Here is a 23,829-nt window from a genome sequence, read left to right as displayed (position 1 = left end):
TCAGCTCCAATCAGAAGCGTTGCCTCGAGACCTTGGCGTCAACTTAGACCTGCCCACTTGTGATCACTACACCCAGGCGTGAACGGGGCCCAACACAAGTTAACACCACTAACCATTACCCAGTCAACTTTAAAAATCTTTAAAAAAAAAAAAACTCGCCATTGATTTGATTCATCAACTCGATTGACATTTGAGAACGTTTCCACTTCAACGGCGGTGGAAAGCTAGTGTCGGATAGCGAGCCCCTTCTAGGCCGATTGAATCATTCGCAGCTCGACCTTGTCATTTACAACGAGGGGGGAAAAAAATGAGGCGAACCTCGTTTCAGTTTGAACGAAGCTCTGCAGATAAAGAAACGTGACTCACGGAGAGAAGCAGCAGTCCAGGCCTTAATGGGAGTCTCTCTCTCTCTCTCTCCGTCTTCGTCTCACATGAACACACACATCTCTCTCAACTAGCCGGAAGGTCATTAATCTCCGGCTCGGCCTGCAAAATGTGCAACTTCAACAGCACGTGCGGACAGTACGGGTTATTACGGAGAGCTGCAATCTCCTTCTCTTAAAGCCCATCAAAGGAAGACGAGGATACATCAAGGGGCCCGGAGTGGGAAGCCTTTGAAGCCCAGAGGGGAGATTATCAGCCATCTAGGCCCAAGATTGAAAGGCCGAAGCATTAGTCAGCTAGCATGTGCTCACGCGCCAAAAAAATGCACAATACTTTCACGTGTGCATGCCTTTAAAAAGAAAAGTGCCGCTCAGTTTCCTTTGTCATGCCTCCCCCCCCTCCCCCCCGCCGTGTCTTTCTGTGCACGTCAGCGACATGCCAGCGTCACCCATAGCACCCCTTCTATCTGTTCATAGTGAATCACCTAATCTCTACTGGGCCACTTGCTTTTTATTGCATGATGACTAAAAAAAAAAAAAAAAATAAATCCCCCCTCCCCTCCCCCAACAACCTCCATCCACAAAACACAGACTTGCACAACAACATAAACACAGGCGTAGCGGAAAATAAAAAGGGTAGCAGCTGGTGAAGTATAGCTCCACTGACTTTTACGTCCGAGCCGGTGATGATAGGTTTTATTATTATTATTCTGCAGAGGAACGAATGAATGTCAACAGACAGACTCTTCCCCCCCCATCCCCCCATCCCCCACTTTGAGAAAATCTATGAAAATTGGTGAGCCAGCAGCTTGTTTGAGGTCGTAAAGAAATAACGTAACGTGACAGAGGACACGGTGAGAATGTAAATTAGCTGCTGACACGAATAAATGTGCCATAACATTCAAACGACACTTTATTTGACCCGCTGAGAGTAAATGAGCGTTATCAGCTACAACGGCAAATAAACAATTCTACTGTAAAAGAAAAGAAAAAGAAAGAAGAAGCCTTGTGATCTAAGAATCTAGATTTGAGTCTGTTTGCTCATTGTGTCTGTCCCGCTGACCGTCTGCTTCCTCCATCCCCAGGTGAATAACGCCACCGCCAGGGTGATGACTAACAAGAAAATGGTCAGCCCCTACCCTAACGGAGAGGCCCTCAGCACGCTGCCCTATGGTAACGACCGAACAATCACACTGACTAACACTGAAGTCACATGTTGGCGTCAGAACGGCGTCCTCTGGTTCTGATCCAATAGGAGCGTACATGTCGTGTCCAGGGTCCAGTTGAAAGACGATAGCTGTCTGTCTTCTTTGTGTAAAAGTCAATTGGAAGCGACAAACCATTTTTAAGTGTCTGTTATAGCCCCCAGAGTAGGGTTGTACAACAATCAAGCATAACATTGTGACCACCTTCCTAATATTGTGTAGGTCTCCCTTGCTGCCTCCAAAACAGTTCATCAGAGAATGGACATGGGCCTTCTGAGGGTGTCCTGTGGTGTCTGGCAACAGGATGTTGTTAGTGGGGGGAGGGGCCTCTGTGGATCATCCCACAGATACTTGATCAGTTTGGGATCTAGTGAGTTTGGAGGCCAGGTCAACACCTTGAGATGTTCCTAAAACGTTTTTGCAGTTGCATCCTGCTGGGGATGGCTGCTGCCATCAAGGAGTGTCATTGCTATGGGGTGGGGGTGCCTGGTCTGGTAATGTTATGCCTGATCAGTGTACGTTTAAGAGTTGTTTTCTTTTTATCCCAGTTAAGTGACCATGGTTTTATTTGTTTGAGATGAACAGCCCAGTCTTTAATCTAATGGTTCAAGACCGTCAGTCAGGTTCTTTGGCTTATACTTCGGCTGGTAGGTGAATATTGTAGTAACAGGAAGAGGTTAGTGAATGATTAATAGTAGAAATAAAGATGAATACCTGGCTTTAAATGTCGAGGTGAAATATGTGCATAATAAACGAGACACGGTGTAAGTCACCCCTCTTTACTGTGTTCAAGTTAAAGTGCCCCTATTAATTATTTGCCCTCTCTCGTCTGTGACCATCAGCAGGGTGGAAATTGAGTCCTATGGTCGGAGCCGTGTACGGACCAGAGATCTACGCAGGTGAGGCCGACAGCCTGCTTTACATTTTAGTCACATTCCAAGTCTTTAATTTATATTAACACGCCGCTTGTCTGGCTTTCCTCCTCACTGACATGTTTTATTGAAATTAATCCCTCTGTGCTGTTTTTATTCCTCCTCATTCTTACCGGGACTCCACGTTTTTTTAAAAAATGATTTGACCTTGTTTTATTCTCCGCTTCCAGTCCCAGGGTTTCCTTACCCGTCTGCAGCAGCGGCGGCTGCCACGACAGCGGCGGCGGCGTTCCGCGGCGCCCACCTCCGGGGTCGAGGCCGGCCCGTCTACAGCGCCGTGCGTGCCGCCGTGCCTCAGCCTGCCATCCCCGCCTACCCTGGGTAAGAGCTGTCGGCCTCGCTCCGCGGCCCGAACGTGAAAACAGTTTCGAAAGGAAACCGCTTCTGCTCGGGAGTGAATCTGTCGAGCGACACCTCGTGAATCATTTCCCCCAATCCTGTTTGACCGGGTCTCTGTTCAGTGCGGCTGAGCTCATTCGCTCCTCGTGCTCAAACATTATTCACACTTCACTCTTCGCAGCAGTCCAATCAGTCATTCGAGCCTTTTTTCTGCGGCGTATGACACACTGATGGGATTGCACCATCGAGGCCTCATTTGAATAAACACACACACACACAAACTACCGGCTGCAGATTTGCCTAAACACACACCGTACACACATTTAGTCACACTGAAGCAGTCACCTTCTGCACGGATTGTGCTACAGATCATTGGGGTTTTACCGTCACCTGCTATTCGTGCATGTTGTTGCTGTGCTGTGATGATTGGTTAATTAATGGGGATGTGACCGTTAACGATACTCAAATCAAAGCGGGGTTGGGTTTTAACGGCAGTGCGATGTAGTGACATTTAAATCAAGCTAGATGAAATCAAGTGGGGGTTGTTGGGTTCAGGAAATACCTTCTCTGTGGTCCTGTTCAGGTTTCGCGTTAAGATCCGATCCGACCTCAGGTCATAACTGGGACGCTCCTTAATCTCCAGTAATAAAGGGAAATAAAGCCTCCTTATACAGCAACATGATCACGTAATTAACCTCATACAGATAGGTTTATTTATTTTTTGGTTAGTTAAAGGGGAACTACTGTTTTTTACAACCTGGACCTTATTTCTGGCATAAAATACGGTCGTTTACTCACCCATATAACTTTTGTGTAATTCGTATTCCTTTGGGAGATATTTAGATCTGCGTATATCCATATAGTGGGAGTGAATGGGGCATCGAAACGCAGCCTCTAAATAACGCATTAGCTGCCGCAAAACTCATTCATTTCACCAATATTTTGTTATCGTACGCTAGTGCTATTCCCCGTTAAGTCCGGAGTTAGCTATTATCATGTCGTCTCTGAGCTCTGAGCGCCGTGCGCACCCGCGATGGCTTGCTTACCTGTAATTTGCTACTGCTAGTTTTTTTGCAACATGGCTGAATATTTTTTTCGATTCTGAGGTTGTGGACGAACCGTAGCAGCTAACTCCGGACACAACGGGGAATAGCACTAGCATACGATGACAAAATATTGGTGAAATTAACAAGTTTCGCGGCAGATAATGCGTTATTTAGAGGCTGCGTTTCGGTGCCCCATTCACTCCCACTATATGGATATATGCTGATCTAAATATCTCCCGACGGAATACAAATCACACAAAAGTTATATGGGTGAGTAAATGACCGCATTTTATGCCAGAAATAAGGTCCAGGTTATAAAAAAAACAGTAGTTCCCCTTAAACAGCTAGTCTCTCACTACTAATGAGCAGACATCAATTACGGTGCATTTTCCTTTTCAGGCGATGATTTATAATAGTGCTGTTTTTATCAATGAATGAGGCAAAAATTGAATCTTTTAATGTGACTCACAACGACTTGTGTGTTCACATTGCCAAAGGAGTCCACCCAAACGTGGATCGGACCTCTCAAATCCCAATCTCAATGCGCCCCGTGGGGTCTTTCACGTCGTCCTTATTGCCGGGATTGGGTTTTTAACGCGAGGTCTGAACAGGCCCGATATATCTGCTCCACTCAAAAGCAACATCCAGACTTAATTTTCTTATGAAACCATCTGTTCAAAGTGGCCGTTTTATTGCCTTGGGTTTTTTTTCTTGTAGCCGGGGAACGGTAGCATTTTACGATCTCATTTTAGCTCCGTGAGCTTTATCTGTTTAATGTTTTTAGCTGTGGAGCTTACATGGAAGTTGTATTTCCTCTGCATGCTGCATGGGTGTGAATTAACTACTCTCTCTTTCTCTCTTCTTGTTCTCTCTCTCTTTTTTTTTGTTTCTGCTGTGTTGTGACCTTCATCCACTCTGGTTTTTGGGACTGTGCACCACTCCGTTTGCACTGTGCACCACTCCTCTCCCCCTCCCATCCCTCCTCCTCCCCCCTTCCTCCCTCTATGTCATTCCTCTCTCAGTGTGGTGTATCAGGATGGCTTTTACGGAGCGGCAGACTTATACGTAAGTAAATCCACCTTCAGCCGACACGCCATCTCTGTCCCTCCCCCTCACGGCTTTCTCCTCTTTTTTTTTTTTTTGTTTTTTTTTTTTACCTCTGGGGGTGATTCTGCATGTGCGTCAGGTCATGCGCTGCACAGAGCTGCCTGCAATAATGGTGAACCCACGACGAGAAAACGCTTTAGAAGCAAAACAAGCCACAAATTCATTCTTTTTCTTGTCTCTAAATTAGTTTTTATAGATTTAAAAGTGAACATAAAACTCTTAATGGGTCGCGGGTCTCGGACACCACTACAAAAGGCTGCTCTGTGGGCGGATGCGTCGGTGTATGAGCGTGTGAACACGAGCGTGAGTGCTGATCCAGGTTGACAACGGTTGTTTCTGTTCTCTCTATAGACTAGTGTTTCAGGACTCAGTCCTTAGTCCCAGAATGCCTCAGGTAGGGTCAACTCGACACCAAAACCCACAAGTGTGCATTGTTTTTTTTTTTTGTTTTTTTTACTGTACTACCTCCTCTGATCTTACGAATCATCTTCCGATCTGGAACTTGTTGTCTTTAGTTGATATTAAAAACAAAAAAAAAAGTAAACTTTACTACTGCTTTAAGTTTTGCTTTGTTTTTCTACTAACTCACTGAAACATGCACTTTTTTCCAGTCATGGGAAAGGGCTTTGTTTGTGTGTTTGTTCATTACTGAACTACTACTTTTCTTTGACCATATATTTGTCCTTTGAGTCCATTCAAAAGAGAACCAGGGCCTGTATTCCTAAAAATCCTCTCAGAGAGATCCTAATTTAATTTAAAAAGTCCTAGCAAGGAGCCTTAGCTTAGGAGTGATTCCAGCAACGAATGGACAGAAACTCTTGTCTTGGTGAGGAGGTGTGGTTGACCCCGTTACTAGGTATGAGTCATCATTTCAAAGACATAGAATGGACCGTACTTCAGTCGTAGAATGTAATCTCTGTGAAGTGTAGTTATAAATAGTATTTTACAAAAAAATAAATAGTAAGCTGTACTTTAAAATTATCCTACAAAATGTGTGAAAACCTGCTTGCACAGTATTCACATGCTGATAGTTGTATTTATTTGCTTACGTTCATTTACCATGCTGGTCATTTCTGTACTTCGTCCATTTGGTATTAACAAGGGTAAAATGGCTCAGCTTTCATCAGTTTCTGTGATTGCTAACCAGCCAATAAGAAGTAGTGTTGGTTGGTGTTCAAATCTTCCACAAACCGAACATCAATGGAGAAGAAAAGAAGTAGGAAACTCAACTGGCTCAACTGGTCATTGAGAATGAAAGTGTTTTGAGAGGTAGATTTGGCCAAGAATCAGGCTTGGGAAAATATAGCACAACAGATAAACCAGGATCTGCTCTTAACTTTGTGGGGAAATTCTTAGAAAACATCATGATTCTCAGAATTTTCTTAAAATTTGGCCACTGGGAGCAACTCCTCGCCTTACAAATCTTTAGGAATACGGGCCCCGGTCTCTTTTGCGTGGCTTGCTAGGCTCTTATTTTGTTCTCTTGTTGGAAAATAACGCCTACAGATGTGGTCAGATGTTTGCGTACGCTTGTCTCGGACACATGTCACGACAGTTTGGGGATTCAGGGTATGTCTGCTCTTGGAAACTGCACGATTGTCACATAAAATACCAAATCACTTCTGGTTAGTTTTGTACTTTTTTTTCCGTGGGTTTTGTGTAAATTTAGCTGAAATCTCCACTGGTTCCAAAATAAACATACAGCAGCTGGCAAGTGGCACAGTCATAAATGATTTTAGAAAACGTCCAAAGCAGCGTAGGAGAATAATCTGTGTGCACCTCTTCTGAAAACAAATCTAATATGACCATTTATGTGCTGGTGTTAAGAAGAAGCAGAGGTTTGGTGGAAATCACTCTGGAGAAACTCACCTGGTGTAGCTGGACTCATTCTTCTCAGATTCTCAGAGTATGAATCTGGTCACGCTCCATTTGGATTCCATTATGGGACGTGTTTCAACCAATGCAGTACAAAAAAAATATCTCTGCACGCTATTGGATAGTCCTGCAAGTCAAAAGCATGGCAAACATCTAGTCCTGTCTAGCACTGTACTGTCAAACACAAAGCAAGTATTGTACCGTTCTTAGAATAACAATAAAAGAACCTAAAATCTTCAAATCTACCATGAAAACATCAAATTACCAACCGGAACATTAAATCTCAGATCTAATCTCAGGACAAGGATCTAAACAAACATCAGAAGTGCCATTAAGATAAGATAAAACAAGACTTTATTGATGCAATTGCAGGAAATGGTACAGCAGCGACAGCATAATGCTATATTTATAATTTTGAGCCATTAAGTTTGGTATAATGTGCAGCATATTTATTATTATCACCAGCTCGTACATACATCAACGTACATACATCCATGTATGTTCGTCCGGCCCATTCTCACAAACGCGATATTTCAGGATCAAGTTAATTTGTACAAATTCTGCAAAAAAAATGTTCACTTGGACTCAAAGATGAACTGATTGCAATTCAGTAGCAAGTCAAAAGAGGGTCAAAGGTGCAGCCTCACTTCATATGCTAATTATGATAAAATATCACACAAATGTCAAATGGGATAAAACGATGAAGAGAAAGGTCAACTTCTCTAACTTTATAATGATCTGCAAAAACACTTTCCTCCAAAGTTTAGTCTTCCGCGTCAATTTGACGCCGTAGCTATGGCAGCAGCCCAGACCCTACGCAGACCCTAGCGCCGTAGCCTGAGCCTCAGTATTTCCTGCTGCTCCAGTTTTCAAATTGATTGTTTTGGATCCGTAAAGATGGAACACATTAAGGAAAGGTTAGCTGAGGAGGTTTGGAGATGCAAACATTTGTATGACTGGACTTCAGTGAAATTTCGGCGAAAAGTTTCCATCACCATTGTTGAAAGTGACGCAGGAAGTAGAAACAAAAATGAACCCGACTGGCAAAACAGACACGGCGCCGGCTAGTGTTTGGGTGGCGTTTAAACAGAGCGAGCCGGACTGACGAGCGCACAAGTATAAATGGCTCACACCATCGTAGGCTACGTACGTAGGTCCCACATGTCTGGGCAGAATCCTCCCATGTTCATCCTCCTACGCAACATCCACTCAAATGACTTCTCTATGTTCTGTGCTGCAGGGATTTCAGTCAAAGTAACTGTTGAGCCACAGTTAATTTAAAGGGGAATTACCGTTTTTTACAACCTGGACCTTATTTCTGCCATAAAATATGATCGTTTACTCAGCCAAATAACTTTGGTGTCATTTGGAGTCATTCGGAAAATATTTAGATCCAGCGGAGCACCACGTATATCCATATAGTGGGAGTGAATGGGGCACCGAAACGCAGCTTCTAAATAACGTATTATCTGCCGCGAAACTCGTTAATTTCACCAATAACTTGTTATGATACGCCCCATTGACACCCCAACGGTGTGTGAGCTAAGCCAGAGGTGTCAAATTCATTTTAGTTCGGGGTCCACATGCAGCCCAATTTGAACTCAAGCGTGCCGGACCAGTAAGATAACAGCATAATAACCTATAAGTAACGACAACTTTTTCCATTTGTTTTAGTGTAAGAAGAACAAGTAAATTAGGATATGTTTACATTTAATAAACGATCCTTTAAAAAAAAGGAAATTTCTTAAGAAAAATAAGTGCAGTTTGGACACATTGCTGTCTGCTGTTTAGTCCTGGATCTAATAATTTCTAAAACAGTGGACAAATTAGGGATAGCAGTTATTTTCACTTAAAAATTGCAGTCTTCTATGTAATTTTCGCACTTTGCCAAGTCATGCTGCGGGCCGTATTAGAGCCCCTGGTGGGCCACTTTTGGCCCGCGAGCCATATGTTTGACACCTAAGCTTTAAACTGCAACTTGACAAGTGGATGGAGGCAAAAAAACACAAAGTAATAATTCTATGAATAATAATTATCCCACTACTGCTGTCTGTGTCCTTCACAAGTCTATGTAATCCTCTGACTGTGCTGTGTATTTCACCAGCTTAAATTTTTGTTTTCAGATGTATTTACAACCATCTGCAGACCTTTATCCTAAACTCTAGGTCTCTCGCACACTATTCCGCTGTAATTTCCAGTCAGCGTCGTTGAGAGATGCTCTGAAGTGGCTCAAAAAGTTCAAACGGGAGAACATGGTCTCTTCCTGAATTAACCGCCCCCTCCCAGGATGAATACTGAAGCATGTGCTGACCTGCTGCTGCTGCTGCTGCTGCTGCCGCTGCATGCAGACATCCCGCTCCATGTCCTCCTTTCCACTCCACTCACCCAGAAAGCCTCGCTGTCTCTAACACCTCTGTTGTTTCTGCTCCGTGTCCTGCAGGCGTCTCAGAGAATGCCGGGGTGTCACAGTTTTCCGTTCTGATCAGAAATGCAGTCTTTTTTTGTTGTTGTCGTTGTTTTTCCATCAGTAGGTCTGAATTGTAATTCTGGGTCATGCATGCAGTCTCAGTGCGAGGAGATGATTTTAGTCGGTCCAGGCTTGTGTGGGTGTGTGTTTGTGTGTGTGACTTTCCTCCCCCCTCCTCCCATCTTCTTCTCTTTGTTCTAAATCCACGTAAAACAACACAAATAATAATAATAGTAGTAACAAAAGCTGCCTGTCACTAGTCTAGCATCCATCCTCAAACTGTAGGTCTTCTCTTGATGCATCTGAGAAGACAAAGAGGTTTTTGATATGGTTATTTTCATTTTTATTTATTTTGTCTTCCACTGTTTTTAACTCACCCCCTCTCACCCCTAGTGGTAATAATCTAATCTACCTCATCTTTGACAGTGCAATTTCCTCTCTGTCTCACTGATGTACCACTTCTTTCCCCGTACACAAATGCAATATACTGACACTTATTTGTTTTTACTGTAAATAATGTTTAAACATATATATATTTTTAATTTCAGTTAGTTTATCCTCTTTACACACCTTTACACACCTTAGCTCAGGTCTTCTTCCTCCTCGGAGACGTGTGATTCAGTCATGTTGTGTGTGTCTCTAGGGAGGCTACCCCGCTGCCGCTGCCGCCGCCGCCGCCTACCGCTACGCCCAGCCCACCGCCGTAACCGGAGCGACCGCCGCTGCTGCCGCCTACAGCGACAGGTGAGGGTCACGTCAGGGCGCACATCGACACACACACACACACACAGATGCATCGCTTTACAACAGCTCTCCTGAGATACAGACTTAACAATTTAACAATGATCAGGTGCTGAAAAGCATAGACTCTATATAAATATGGACGACACGGCCCCACTTCCTTGCATTGGCCAAACTAATGCTATTTTTTCTGGGAAGTCTTGTGGCGCCGTCTTGCGACTTTGGAGCCAGAGTCTGCGCAATACAGTCCCAGAGTGGAGCTACGCGGAGCCACGATGGCGATGTCCCGCCCACACTTCCTCTAGACTCGCGTTTTCCTTTCATTAATAATGCACTCTGCTCCTCTTCCACCAGTTACAAAGAAATGTTGGATTATACAGGCTACTTAATATTTTTTTCCAGCTCTCACAGTCCCACTTCAGGACCACTTCATGGAGCAGTTGGCATGGCAGCTTGTAGTGATCGTGATGTCACATCCTGTTTCTATAGCGTCAGATAACTAAAACACTTGAACATGCATCAGCATTATATTAACTACCAAAAATGACAGAAAAGATCCTTGAAAAAAATAAAAAAATAAATGTACGTGTATTTTAGTGTTTTAGTTTTACCCAAGTCCCATCCACTAACATGGAGGGGGCGGAGCTTATGACCTATACTGCAGCCAGCCACCAGGGGGAGCTCTACTCACTTTGGCTTCACTTTAGAGGAGCAGTTCCACCATCCATATTTATTTACAGTCTATGGTGATGATGTCTACGTTCTGTAAGATGAACAGATGAGACAACCAAGACACAACATGGCATTTATCTCTCTTTTTAAAGAGATAACGATTGCTCAATATTTGGTTCATGGGCTCAAAAGTCTATTTTCCAATTCAAATCGATCTTGATTCGGAAAGATATAATATTTTTTTTTAAACACACGGCATTTTCTGCATCCTGTCGTTAGAAATCTTGTGATCTTGCAAGACTAGGTTCACGCAACAAATCTATTGAGGCAACGAAATTAGTCCAATGACAGAAGCTCCAGCTCTGAAAGCTGATTGGATTTAAAAAATATGACAGCAGAGAAAAGCTGGACAAAAGCAGAAATACCACGACACCCTTGGAACATTAGTTTTAGCTTCAAGTAAAATTGTTTTGAGACTGAAAGTTTAGTTTGTTGGGCAACCCTGGTGATGTAGGTGGCATCCGACTCAGCTAAGCTCTGCAGTTTCCCGCTCGTATCCTTGGAAAGTGTCCAGTCAAACCGTCCTCCTCAGGGTGTCTGTGGTGTCAGCAGAGATGCCTACTTTACTTTTTTCAGCCGTTCACTGGGAATGGGAATAGAAACTAAACGGCGAGAGCGCTGGACAGATTAACGCTGCGATTAGCCACGGTTATAACACGAGGGGAAAGTTATTTTTACCGACCTGATCTGATCTGATATGAGAGAAATGTTTTCAGCAGCGATAAATGGACTCTTTCCCGGCGCTTATCAAACAGATTTCACAAAAAGAACAGATGAAAAGAGAGAAACTAAACTGAATACGTTGTTCTTATACTCCAGAACAGGAGGCGCATTAACCTTGTGCTGCTGAAGTCTTTTGTTAATCTGAGTGCATTGCGTCTACAGTAACTACCTTTGGATGGTTTAGTCTTTCTAAAGTGAGTAATCTTCCTGTTGTGTTTGTGTTTTTCCAGCTATGGCCGTGTGTACACCACAGATCCATACCACGCTTTAACTCCAGCTGCTGCCGCTTACGGAGTGGGAGCCATGGTGAGAAAACTGACTAAACACCTACGACATTTTTTAAAAAAGGAGCAGGTTTACGTTGCGCTAAATGAGCATGTAGTTTAAAAAAATAAACTACAATATGTTTTTATATTTTAGATCATTTCAAGTAGCAGGATCTTTAATCTATTATAAGAGTAGGCAAAGCTATTATCAAAGCGTGTGGCAGTCATCCAGGTCTTCAAAAATAAAGCTGAAAACAACTTGTAGAGTCTCCAGAAGACGTTTCACCACTCATCCAAGTCAGTTGTAAAAGACTGGTGGCTGCTTGCTACTGGATGACTGGTTAACATCTTCAAGAAACTCTACAAGACCAGCTTTTTTTTTTTTGGATATCATAAAATCATAAGGTGACTACTTTAAAACAACTAAAATAAAAAACACATTCTGTTCCTTCATGGTTTTTACCTCTTTAGTAATTCAATACGCTTATAATTCCATTGACCCCCGTAAAAAGCCCGGTGCGCTCTGATTGGTCAGCGCCAGTGGCCTGATGAGGCTCCGCCCCACATGTTGGAGCTGAAAGAGGGAGGGGCATGTGGACACACAATTAGCACACGCCCCTGAGTGCGGGATGAGTCATCAACGTTTTTTAGATCGTTTTAAGTGAAATTTTAAAATACCATTATGAATACATTTAGAATTTTTGGGTCAGATACTGTTGTCACTACCACCACTGTTGTGCGTAGGTTGATTTTTTTTATATATATTATATTTTATTTTATATTTATGCTGCTTATTTTAGAGAGAAGCCGCTTTGAAAATTTAGAGACTTGACAACAAATAGATTTAGACTTTAGAAATTGCTTGGTCACAGTAGCTCAGGTGCACACATAAAAAATAAATAAATAACTTAAATAAAAATTAAATAAATAAATTAAATAATTAGAAAATTAAAATTAAAATAATAATGCAATAAATAAAATATTACAATAGTACAATAGTAACATTTGCAAGATTTTAATATTGAATATTAATATTTCATGCAAGATATTTAAAACAATGAAACGTAAAACAGTGCTGTGTGTATATATGTATGTTTATAGATAGAATTTAATTTCATGACTGTCTCTTCTGTGTCTTTCAGGCCAGTTTATACCGGGCTGGATACAGTAGGTTTGCTCCTTACTGAGAAAAAAAACAAAAAAAAAACACAAACCGCATCCAAGGAATTTCACTTTGCTCCAAAAAAAGAAAAAAAAACAACAAAAAAATACCCTTTTCCAAGCTCTTTGTTTGGCAGGAGCTCCCCTCCATTTTTCTGCAGGCAGACTCCACTGACAAATCATGTGTTTTTGTTTTTTTCTTCTTCTTCTGGTTCTTTTTTTTTGTTTTTTTTTTGTTTTTGTGGAGAGAGAGGTCACTACTGCCACATCATCGACTCAAAACTCTTCTGTCTGTCGCTGACATGGAAACAAAAAAATAAATAATAATTAAAAAAAAGCTGGAGCCTGCTACACTTGGAGCTACGGGGCCACGATTTTGGGATGTTTTTAACCTGAAAGGAGAGAGACTGCTGTTCCTGTGTGACCCCCCTCCTCCCCACACCTTCCACCCCCCCTCGACAAAGAGTTTCTGAACTTATATCCACTGCCCTGTTAATCAGACCTATATATAAATATAAATATAAACTTACATTCGAGTACAGTTTCCTCTACGTTTTCCTTTAGTGTTGGCCTGCACCGGATGATAGATCTGCCACAGCACCACTATAAATAAATAAGGTACTTTTTTTTTTAAAACACTACATTGTCGCAGAGCTGCCACCTCGGACGTCCCTCTGATTTAACGTCGTGTTAATTATGGAAAGAAACGCCCGCCCACTTCGATGCAGAAGACGTAGGAATCGTTCTTATTTTTGCAACGCTGGACTACTCAGCCGGAGGGAGCTGTTAAAACTACGAACAATACGGCATGTCTCTTTCTTTGTTGTCATTTTCTGAGATTTACCAACTTTTTCTTCCCCCGAGTGTAAAAAAAAAAAACAAAAAAACAACAAAAAAGAAAACGACAAGGAAAAAAAAAATAATGTTTTTCTGCATTACCTCAGTTATTTTTGCCTCTTTTGTGTTTTGCTGTCGTTGATATATAAAAAAAAAAAAGTCAATCCAAAAAAAAAAAAGTGAATGCATTGGAACTTACTTTCAGCAACAGAGCCATTGATTTATTTCATTTTATTTTTTAAAATCACTACAACACTACAACCACAAACTGACCCCCTCGGTAGGTACAGTATGTCCACTACGCCTAAGGCCTCGTCCCTGATCTGCTTCCAAAAAAGGACTTTCTATCTCCTAAGACATTCCAGCTGTACTGCGGTTACCGAATGGATCAGACGGGACAAAGAACCAAACTAGATTTAGCAGCTCGACCCCACGTGGGAAGCTAATCGTCCGCCAGTCAGCCCGCGCTGCAATCCCTCCCGGCCCCGGGGTTGAGGTATTTATTAATGCCTCCGAGGCTTCAGGCGGAGGGGAGATTGCGTTTGAACTCGGCTCGGCAGCAGCAGGAGATCCCAGATTAGAGTAGAGTGATCTGTCTTTTTTTTTTGTTTTTTTCTATTTATAATCATCGTTTTCCTTTTACCGGTGCATCTGAAGGCGTCCATTTAAAAAAAAAAAAAAAAAAAAAAAGGACAATTTACAGATCAAGTCTCTGTCCTGCACGTGTCTCCATATACTCTCACTATGTTGTTATCATTTGCCTTTTTTTTTGCTTCCAAAGATTTTCTGAAGAAAGCACATTTTTGGGTCCTGACGTATTTCTTATATTTGTGGTTGTTTATGCCTCAGCGTCTTGCTCTCTCTCTCTCTCTCTCTCTCTCTCTCTCTCTCTCTCTCTCTCTCTCTCTCTCTTTATATATAAATATATATTATATATTATTTTATTTTATTAAGTGGGCCGAAGCTGTGCTTGCAGTGTTGTAGCAGCACCCTGCAGCGTCTGCAGATGTTGCAGCAATTTGGGAAACCGGCAAGTTTTAGTTCGGCTCTTAAGCTATTTTTTTTTTGTTTTTAGTTTTTATTTTTCCACGCTTGACGTCGATGCAGAGAAGGGAAATCAGATGGAGTCATGAGGGATGCACAGGTAGACGGGCTGAGGATGCTTTGGATTGCTTTTCCCCAGCAGGGCCAAGTTACAAGTAAATTAACGGAGGGGGGAGGGATGAATGAGGAGGAGGAGGGTGGGGTGAGGGGGTGCGTCCACCACACAATGTCAAACGGGCCCTGTAGCCCCGGCAGTGGCCACCTTCCTCCTGAACAATGAAACAATGCGTGTGGGCGGCCAGCTGAGGGACATTGTGGCGGTGAAGGTGAGAAGCTGAGCCATAAATCATCAGCTGACAGAATAACAACGTCCCCTGCTGTCTCTCTCTCTCTCTCTCTCTCTCTCTCTCTTTTCTTTCTTTCTTTTTTTTTAATATATGGGGTTGCAGTTTGCTCAGGGTTGAGCGGACGCGAGCAAGGACGGGTGATGTTGTTGCGTATGATTGTGAAACTGTGTGCAGTAGGTCCAAATGAGTATTTCAGACGAGCGTTACCTCTTGTTTTTGTCTTATTATTCCTTACAAGTATTATCAGAAGTGTTGCTATGCATGCTTTTGCAAGAGAGAGGGGGAGAGAGAGAGAGAGAGAGAGAGAGAGAGAGGGAGGGAGGAAGGGGGTTTCTTTTCTTTTTTCATTTGTGCATGAAATCATAGTGCTGGAGGAGGAACGGGTGTGTTTACATAGCAGCGAGAGGAAGGAAGTGTTATGTGATGCGAGGCGACAGGAGTGACGAGGAATCTCGGTAAAGGTCCAGCGTGAAGTGTCTGATTGGGGGAGAGGGGGAGGGAGGGTGAGGGAGGTAGGTGGGGGGGGGGGGGTGAGAAGCAAGTGGTTGTTTTCGCCGAGTCGGCCCGCTTCAATAATCTGGGGTTATCTCCGCTGTGCGCCTCTGTGCTCGCCGTGGTAATCACCAGCCACATATCTGATGTGCGAAGTTTAATTTGATCCGCCCAGACCGCTGTGGTTTGCTTTTATAATAACGACAATAAAAAAAGGAAATGTATTAAAAAGGCCCACGGTATGATGAATCTGTAAAAAATAATAAAAGTTCCTGCACAGGGATGAGTGGTGGCAGCGTTGGGATGCTCCGGCTGGCGTCAACTGCGTCTCCTCCTTTTTATTTTTGCTTTTGCTCGTTTGCATCTCTTCTAATTGGGAGTTGGTCTCATTAGGAAAGAGACGACCACAGAGGTGTGCTGGAAGCAAGCCTGACCCCGACTCCCCCCTCCCCTCCCTTACCCCTCGCCTCCCGTCTCAACTGCGCAAGTCAACCGGCTGGGTGGGAGTTTCTGTATAGCCATTTAATAAATGGGTTTGAACTGCATGTGGAGTTAATCTCTATTTTTCTTTATTTTATTTTATTTTCGGTCACATGCTCTACAAAAGTCATCCAAGTGATTTATTTTATTTTATTTTTTACAAGTGACATGTATTTTCTCACAATGTTTTATTTTGCCATCATTGTGTCTGCCTTCTGTTTATTCTCTTCATTATTATTGAATGTATATAATAAATAAACTGTTTGGTTTTTAATGCCGGTCTTTGAATATTTCTTTACCTCTTCTCAGGTTGACGAAGCACATTCTCGGTTTTATTTCCTTCCCGTGATTGTCTCGGGGGGTTGTCATTTTCATTCCAGTGTTTGGCTGGTGTTAAAGAGGCTGCCGTAAATGGCGCCGCCAAACCCCAAAGAGAACAGCCTCTAATGGCTGAGAATCTTCTCCTTGGCCCGCGTGAGTCAGATGATTGATGCGGTTTGCGATTGCACGACGAGCCGCATCAGTGTCAACTCTTGACTCTTCGTTCCCGCGGGGGGGCGGAGGAGGATGCGGCGGCGCCGCTGCCGCTAAGCTCCTCCACGCACCCTCCAAACTTCCTCATCGCCACCGAGGGGGGAACAATCTGGAACAATCTTTAATTGCATCTGGAGTTAATGGCCGTAAATGGTGCTGGATGTGGCGGGAAAACCTCATATCCCCGCTAATTGCTCTAATGCACAAGAGGCCAATTGCCAGTTTGATGGCATGCTCTCTGTGAGTAATTGAAGTCGGGCTAATTGGAAGAATAGATTGGAGGCAGTCGGATAGAAAAGGAGGATGGGGAGATGTGCGAGGGATTGCGTCTGCCGTCGTGACGAGTTGACCTTTGCGGATGGCCGATCACGACACAATAAAATAAACAAGCTTGCGTCACTGGAGTCTGATTTTAATGCTGCTCATTGTCTTTCTTTTCCAGTGGATGTATAAAAACTTGACAAACTCTTCTTGAATCAGGAGGCTCTTGTGCCGTTAAAAGCCTCGTGTATATGAGTAACGTGCATTTGGGTTTCATTATCAAAAAGAATAGCTCTGCAGAAACTGGACAGTCCTCCCAACCGCTGACACGTTTTTAACTCCACAGCACTCCGAGGACGTGTTTGGCTGCCTCGCTGACTACTGCATAAAGCTTACCCAAATGATTTCATTGTCCCGGGCAGACCTTTACCTGGGCGGAACCCTCCATCTCCACGGGCCGTCTCTAAGGTTGAGCCTCCCTGTGGTTCAAACTCATTTCAGCCAGCCTGTGACTCCAGAGGTCAGCACGTCTAGGTTCTCTCCTTGGCCTTCTGCCCAGTTCACGCTGCACCCAACCCTGATGCCTTCTCCTGCAAGGGGTGGTGGTGTTGGCGCCGCCGCAGGGAGTTGCCGCCGTGTTGGGCCAAGCCTCGCCAGGCCCCCGTGGAGAAAAGGGAGCTCCCCTCTCTGGCCTGGCTCCAGGTGAAGGTCCCTGGTTTCCCTGTTTTCAGTGCAAGGTGCAACTCCGTGTGCTTTTTGCTCGTGATGTGGTTCACGCATGCACTGGGGCGATTCGCAGCCAAAGTGTGAAGCAGTCGGGAGGAAGGGTCAGCACCTCTAAGTCCGGGGACACGTTGCTCTGCCGGATAAAGGTTGGCTCCTGCCTCAAGCAAAGAAGTCGCTCAGGATGTTGATCAGGGGTGACGGTACAGTGGAGCAAGTCGGTTTGATGCGACAGCTGCCGGAATCTGTATCGGACTGTCGTGGCGAAGAGGCGAAGCGGTCCGGTTTACCGCTGAATCTTTCATTCCAACCCTCGCCTTTAGAGGTGCTGACTCTCATCCCGGCCCACTTCAAACTGACCCAGTGCCGTGCTCAAGGTCACGGTCTGAGGGAAACCAACAGAACCACATCATCTGCAAAAAGCCAAGGCGCATTTCTGAGGTTCCCCAGCTGCACCTTGAGATCCTCTCCTACAGCTTGCACTGTTTTACATGCACTCACGCGTCCACAAACCTAATTAATTAGCTGTTTAGCTTAACCTATTATAAAACAAATCATAAGTTGTCATTTTTAAAGATTATGATTTATTGCACATACCAAACACCTGCTTTATTAATAGGGTTGTCTAGTCTTTCTACATCTACTGTAAATTATGTAGTGTCAGCTTTCAGCATGCGGTATATTTCTGTCCTTCATCTACAGCAGCTCCCTATCAGTTTGGAGTGTCTCAATGACGCCCCCTGGTGGTTAAACAGTGACACTACCACACGTCTTGCTGTATCATTGGGCCTCTGTGTTTGCAGCAGGTGTTTAGGGATTAATAAACATAAGCGCAAGAGGCAAACGTGAAGCATAACTTTTTATTGGTAGCACGTTAAAAAAAAAAAAAGACGTACTCCTCACACATTTCTATGCATACACCTTATCCCTTTGCTATTACTGTAATGTAACTTTGAATATGAAGATGTTAATCAGTGATGGCACAGGCGCTCCCGCGGTGCTGACAGGTCTCCCGTCCTTTCCTCCTCCTGTCTCGTCTCATCTAATCTCCCTCCCTCCCTCCCTCCTCTCCTCTTCATCGCCTCTGCTCTCTCTGCTCAGCACCTTCAGACTTGACAGTTTCACGCCTCCTCTTTCACCTCAGGCCCATTGTATACCATCTGAGCAGCGCACAATTCACATTATGCACACACCATGACAGAGGCTCACCGAGGATCTGTCATGTGGATTTCCCGTCAGAAGAACGCTGGACTATCTGAACCCTAACAGCTTCATGATAAAAAATATTTGCATTTTAGGACCTTCTTAACAGCCCCTATAAAAATATTTACATTTGGACAAGACCCTTCATGCTTTCAGAAGAGATTAGTGCATGACGTTGGTCACCTTCAGCTTTTAGATTTGGTCAATGAGTGTGTGTCAGACATAAAGTTTTAATTGTGTCCGTAATATTCGTCGTACGGCTCGTGTAAGTTGGTGGTCTGAGGCCGAGGAATGGTGTAATCTCTGTCCGGGTCGATTTCCTGCAACGCACACATCATCACATCACAATTCCTATCAATACCCGATGACAAATGGTGCGTTCATTAACTTTACAGTAATAAAAAGGTGGTTTAATACTCACAGCCATGGAGAACTCAGACTCGTAGGGTGATTGCAGCTTCGGTGCAGCTCGCCTGCCTGAAGGGACAAGTATGAGTCAGTTGATGGCTCATTATCAGGTCGTTATACGCTGTTCATCATAAAGAACCACGCTGAGAGCCAAGCTGACTGATGACACATTTCATTTAGTAATGCTGGAGAAGGGCTTAGCGTTCATTTCGGTCGGATTCAGCATAAAGAACGTCTGTTAGTGCATGTGGAGCTGCTGTCATTTGCAAAATTCTCCCTTGCTCTCTTGGTTTCGAAGTTTGATTTGAAGCTACATCTGCTTGTTGGACAAATCCTGTAGTTTACATTGACTGGCATTAGAGTCTTTTACAGTGTCCCTCAGATGTTTTTTTACATTTCTGCATAAAAAAGACTGAAAACATCAGTGGATTTTCACTCAAGTAGCAAAACTGAAGTGGTTCTGTTTTGAAGAATGGGTTAAAATTCCCCCGATCCACTGTAGATGACAGATCAGCAGTTACCAGAAACATTATTGCTGCACAAGGGCAACACAAGATACTGAAAACAATGATTCACTTACTTTTGCACCTCACAAATATATACAAATGATTACTTTTCCCTAATAGTCAAAGACATGAGTATAATACTTCTGTTTCATTAGTTTAATTGGGTTCTCTTTCTCTACTTTCTGGACTTGTGTGAAAATCCGCTATCGTTCTGAGGCTTTTTTTTTTTATGCAGAAATGTCAAAGATCCTAAAGATCCTAAGGGCAACACTGTATGTCTGTTGTGAATCTAAGTTATACGATGGTTCTCAACTAATACCGATGCCAAAGATAACAGGGGGCCTGCAAAACGTTCTTTTTTAAATAAATAAAGCACATATGAAATAAAAGGATAAGGATTTGCGTTCTGAGAAAGTAAAAGTTTATCTAGACAGATATTTTAATAGCTTTTTATGGATTCTCAATAAAAAAAACATCTGTGGCTCTGTCCGTTTCATTCCGGCATTCCGGCTCATCCCGGCTTGTTTTTATGAGTTTGAGAAACGTTAAAGTGCACTCAAGAAAGAGTAAATAAGGCGAGATGTAAACCTTAAGTTTGGTTCTCTATCATAGCATTTGTTGTCTTACCTAACCCTAACCTTTGGGAAGACCTACTTTCCAAAGTGAGACATTCACTCAGTGCTACTCAGAGAACCGGGGTTACGCAAGTAACCTAAAGTTTTACCGAAGGAGAGGAACAAACTGAGAATGTGTCATTTATGACAAGAAGTAAGTTTTGGATCAAAATGCTAAATGAACCATCCTGCAGTGCAAAGATGCTCTTGGTGCTTTGATACACAAACTGAAGTACATTTTTGTTTATGTGTCTTAGCTCAGCTTTACTTAGATACAAGTAACTCGGGCTCCAAGGAAAACAGGGTTGTTACCATAACAGACACGTTTGTTTTGACTGTCAAACTTGGTAAGTTTGTCTATACCAAGTTCTAGTCTTGGTTTGACATCAACACCAAATAGTTTAAAAGGTTATTCAGGCCACTTTCATTAAGAGAACAGCGTCTCACCTCTGCCTGTTTCCCCTTCGTTCTCAAAGCTTCCATTTTCTTTCCCTTCCTTCTGACTGCTCAGTTCCGGGCTTTCAGCATTGGGCCTGGTCCAGCCTGCAAAGCTCAGAGGCACATCCTTGGACATGGCCTCCCCCCTGCAGAAAAAGGCGACCTGGGACAAACCGTGGCCCAACAGCAACACCCAACCGTTGGCCACCAGGGCAATGCTGATGACGGGGTCGTCCCAGCGCGGCCGACGGCCCAGCTCATCGTTTCCCCTGGTGAGCATCGTGATCCACACTATCCAGATGCAGGCGGAGAGCAGGAGCGTGAAGAAGATGAGTATGGCCTGAGCCCTCCACTGCTTGTGGGTGGCCCCTGTGTAGCTGTAGCTGTATGTGCAGCAGGAGCGGCACAGCAAGTGCAGGGACAGGAGCAAGCTAATCGCCAAGAGGCACAGCACGTAGATCTGCATCATGGCGAATTCCTCCTGGCTGTACTCACAAGGTTTCTTGTCCCGGACCAAGACGACGATCAGCCACTGGGTAGAAATGATAACCTGCACGGTGAAGAGCCCCAGAGCCACGGCGGGCTCCCCCCAGCCCCGAGTAGCCGCAAAGCCCAGCAGGGCAAGGCATCGAGCCAGCAGGCAGGAGAAGGCCAGGGAGAAGAGCACGGAGAAGAGGAAGATCCTGGTGGGGCAGGTCTGAGGGGTGAGGCTGATGATGAAGGCAAAGGTGATGGCGAAGATCCCGGCTGTGGCCAACAAGTACATGGACATGCTGACCACTGCGCTGCCGATGCTGCCGCGCTGGTGCCGGGATGACGAGCAGTTGCACAGCGACCAGAGTATCAGGCCTAAGAGGAGAAATATGCTGAAGATGAACCCTGCCGAGGCCAAGGTCTCCAGCACAATCCCCCACGCTGCCCGACGGTCACACAGGTACCTGTATATCGGATTCAATCCTGGGCCACAGCCTCGGACACGCTTCGGGGAAGTGGTGTTTGAGGAAGTGGTTGGGGCGGTGGAGGTGTCGTTGGTTGACTGGCACAGACAGGTGAGAGGTACATAGAGGAGGGAGAGGAGGGGGAAAAGGTACTTCTTGGATAAGAAGGCCATGTTCGCCCGTAACAATCCGCACCAAGATTCAGTCCTTCTTTTAACGGATCCTTCGAGACGACAGGTTTTTATTCCTGAAACACAAAGCGGATGTTTTTCCATGCGTATCTTTAATGTGCGTGCAGAGGAAAAAGCAACAGTAAAAGAGGTTTGACAGGGAGAGTGAGGAGCGCAGGAGGAGGGAGTGTATGAACATGCCACAACAAGGTGGAGAAGAGTGCGAAGGCTTGCGCGGCTGGAGGAAAAACAACATGGAGGTGAGGCCCGGGGTAGAGAGAAGGAAGAAGACAGAGCAACACATGGGGATTATCATGTACTGTTCAGATTGGAGGCGAGAGATGGGACAGAGATTTTCACCCCTGATATGTGCTTGTCATTTCCTGCAGGTCACAGTGGAGTCTTTGTTTCAGCGACTGAGATTCAGCGGTGACCTTTTTGATGCTCGATAAATTTAACCCGGGCCATTTTACACTTGTGAAGTTGTTTGGGACACCGCGTTTTAAATCGACTGGGCAATATTTCGACGAAACTATCTTGAGAATTTGTGGTAATTCGAATTCAAAATCTGGACGAAGTCTTAAAAGAAAATACACGTTTGGTGACTTTGTCTTTAAAGACGAACACAAAGAAGAGGCTCCTAAGTTTCACAAATATTTAAAAATATGCCCTTACCTTTTATCCTTTACAGTCTCCAAATTATTCTCCAGAATCTGAAGTTGCAATGAACCTTCTTCTTATTGGTTTAGTGAGATGATGTGCCCATATCTCCGCTAGCTCGTGGTAACCGGACGAGATGAGAAGAGACAGAAAGAGACACAGAGACGACCTGTGGATTGTTTTTCCGAAAAGACAGAAGCCTGCAGAAATTCCTTCCCCTTCAGATCCCCTCCTGTACGTCTCGGTCTCGCTACGTCCCCTCCCTGAGACTAAAAGGTGGGGCTCGTACACCTGGAAGTGATGATGGGAGCAAAGTCACACCTCCCTAGTTCTGGATGCCATCAGGATTTGCATCCCATTTGTTGATAACAAAACCGGAGTGTCTGGAGTTGTAGCTCAGGGGTGGGTGCGAAACGCTTTGTTGGAAGTTAGGACGTTAGGTGACTCACACCGGTCTCACCTGGAGACAACAGGAGCAGCCTTGGTTACGGCTAAATCACAGCAACAGCATGAGAAATGGGTGATTTAGCTCCAGGGGGGGAGTTGTTGCGTCAAGAACTGCGTTTGGCTGTTGCCTTTTACAAGCCCATACGTAACGCCTCAGCTCGTGCCTGTACAGGTAGTGTTTGTAGGGTGTGTTCAGGTAAATGTGAAGTCACTTAACTGTAAACTCACTCTATAAACATAGAGATCTAGCTTTTTCCTTTATCAGGTTGGTTTTGTTGCAGGTGCATATTGTGTGCACATATTTGAGTGTTTAGTTTATGAAACAACGTGAAGTTGAGGGTTTCAGAGCAAAACCACGAATACCTTGCATAACGTCTCAGTGTGGATGTTGTCATCGTTACATCATTGTTTTCACAGATGTACCATAGCAACGCCAAGTGTCTGGGAAAGGATGAAGGATGCTGACATGTGGAGTTCGTTCGTTCTGTGATTGGAGCCGTTTAAAGAATCGGTTTGGAACATTTCGGTCCCGGTTGACACCTGGAGGTACTGGAGGTAACAGACGTGGCAACTAGAGACTGTGGAGTCCAGAGAGTTGTAGCGATGATAGGCAACAAAAACCTTGTTGGGCTAATCCCAACTTTGAGCTGATGACCAGTTGGAGCGACTGACCGGCATTGTCTACCCCGAGGAAACCAACTTTATCTCCAACCACCAAATTCACCGTGGTGATGGCAGCCTTGGAGCGTC

General features: G+C 44.2%; 2 protein-coding genes across 6 annotated transcripts in view; one reads left to right on the top strand and one right to left on the bottom strand.

The window, feature by feature from the left end:
• Positions 1–13,900, top strand: part of LOC311506625 (RNA binding protein fox-1 homolog 2-like) — a 60,422-nt gene extending 46,522 nt beyond the window's left edge. For 2 of the 5 annotated variants that reach the window (XM_084570661.1, XM_084570664.1), the window contains 7 exons: positions 1,469–1,556; positions 2,431–2,487; positions 2,691–2,841; positions 4,928–4,970; positions 9,998–10,098; positions 11,781–11,856; positions 12,959–13,900. In XM_084570661.1, the coding sequence (XP_084426787.1) occupies positions 1,469–1,556; positions 2,431–2,487; positions 2,691–2,841; positions 4,928–4,970; positions 9,998–10,098; positions 11,781–11,856; positions 12,959–13,003 (561 nt within the window). In that variant the 3' untranslated portion in view covers positions 13,004–13,900. Of the gene's footprint in view, positions 1–1,468; positions 1,557–2,430; positions 2,488–2,690; positions 2,842–4,927; positions 4,971–5,363; positions 5,407–9,997; positions 10,099–11,780; positions 11,857–12,958 lie in introns of all 5 variants that reach the window. The other 3 variants (XM_084570663.1, XM_084570662.1, XR_014699700.1) reach the window with 3 other exon arrangements.
• A 4,641-nt stretch (positions 13,901–18,541) lies between these two features.
• Positions 18,542–22,945, bottom strand: LOC311507005 (retinoic acid-induced protein 3). The gene is made up of 4 exons (XM_084571193.1): positions 22,648–22,945; positions 20,874–22,049; positions 19,320–19,375; positions 18,542–19,218 (listed from the first exon to the last, which is right to left on the bottom strand). Exons 2-4 carry the CDS (start codon positions 21,973–21,975, stop codon positions 19,129–19,131), a joined length of 1,248 nt encoding a protein of 415 aa, XP_084427319.1. The 5' UTR covers positions 21,976–22,049; positions 22,648–22,945; the 3' UTR covers positions 18,542–19,128.
• Between the last annotated feature and the right edge of the window lie 884 nt (positions 22,946–23,829).

This window comes from Chelon labrosus (assembly GCF_963514085.1).
Source record: "Chelon labrosus genome assembly, chromosome: 21".
In the NCBI taxonomy this organism is placed as follows: domain Eukaryota; kingdom Metazoa; phylum Chordata; class Actinopteri; order Mugiliformes; family Mugilidae; genus Chelon; species Chelon labrosus.
This window is presented reverse-complemented; position numbering and strand designations above follow the sequence as displayed.